The sequence below is a fragment of the Lottia gigantea genome, assembly GCF_000327385.1.
Source record: "Lottia gigantea unplaced genomic scaffold LOTGIsca_550, whole genome shotgun sequence".
Lineage (NCBI taxonomy): Eukaryota > Metazoa > Mollusca > Gastropoda > Lottiidae > Lottia > Lottia gigantea.
The window spans coordinates 15,841-16,813 of record NW_008709890.1 but is presented as its reverse complement, the minus strand read 5'-3'; the positions used below and the strand labels follow the sequence as shown (position 1 = coordinate 16,813).

The window sequence follows — 973 nt, the reverse complement described above, 5'->3', positions numbered from 1 at the left end:
ATAGGAAATCATAGAGGGCATTGGCGCTCAAAATACACCACGGTGAAAATGTATGGTTTAAAGTTCATTAACGTTCTGTATTGAGATTGGCGTGAAAAAGAGTGAATAAAGTGAAAGAAATTAGGAAAAACTGAGAAATGAAGAAAATCGCGTTTTGTCTCTTACCTTTGAACTTGGACACATACATACTTACCATATCAAAATCCCATGACAAGTGTACGAAATTTTAACAACACAACACTTTATAAAACATTCTGTCAGGGTTTGAGTAGATCTACTCAAAAATTAAACCCCACCCCACCGTATTGTGATCCCATATTCTCGCCTAGTGTTTCTAAGTAAATTGATTAGACCTGTAGGATAATCCGGTCATTGGCGGTAATCAACATAGACGTTCGGTCGGTGTATTTTGCACATGGCTTCACGGTTAAGTTAGGGCTAGGTTTCATTCATTCATTCATTCATTCATTCATTTTACTCATTCCATACCTCAATATAGGAGAATCAATTATTATAAACGTGGTCAATGGTGTGTTTTTTACACTCAAGGTTTAGACTAGACCAGGGCTTTTTCGTCAGCTTTTTACTACGAGCTGTTCTATTTTGAAGCGAAATCAGGGGAAATGGCAAGAAAGAGGGACAGGAGGGGATTTTGTACTTCGTACTTTGTTTCAAGATAAAGACTTTTTTCACTCTTTTTTGAGATTTTGGATGGCCCTGANAAGGGCCGTTTTTTTGTTGATTGCAAGAACTGCACTTTTTAAGCACGTTCGCCTCGGATTCTTCGGGCCAATTGAATGTCCTTGGGCATAATGGTCACTCTCTTGGCGTGGATGGCACACAAGTTGGTATCTTCGAAAAGACCGACCAAATAAGCCTCACTGGCTTCTTGGAGAGCCATGACAGCTGAGCTCTGGAATCGAAGATCAGTCTTGAAGTCTTGAGCGATTTCTCTCACCAATCGTTGGAAGGG

At 39.9% G+C, this 973-nt stretch overlaps 1 protein-coding gene across 1 annotated transcript; it reads right to left on the bottom strand.

Annotated features, from left to right (window-relative positions):
- Positions 1-760: 760 nt before the first annotated feature.
- LOTGIDRAFT_145934 (hypothetical protein) lies at positions 761-973 on the bottom strand (the record flags this gene model as incomplete). Its single annotated transcript, XM_009063121.1, has 1 exon — positions 761-973. A coding segment is annotated over one exon (213 nt), but the record flags the coding sequence as incomplete, so codon positions are not given.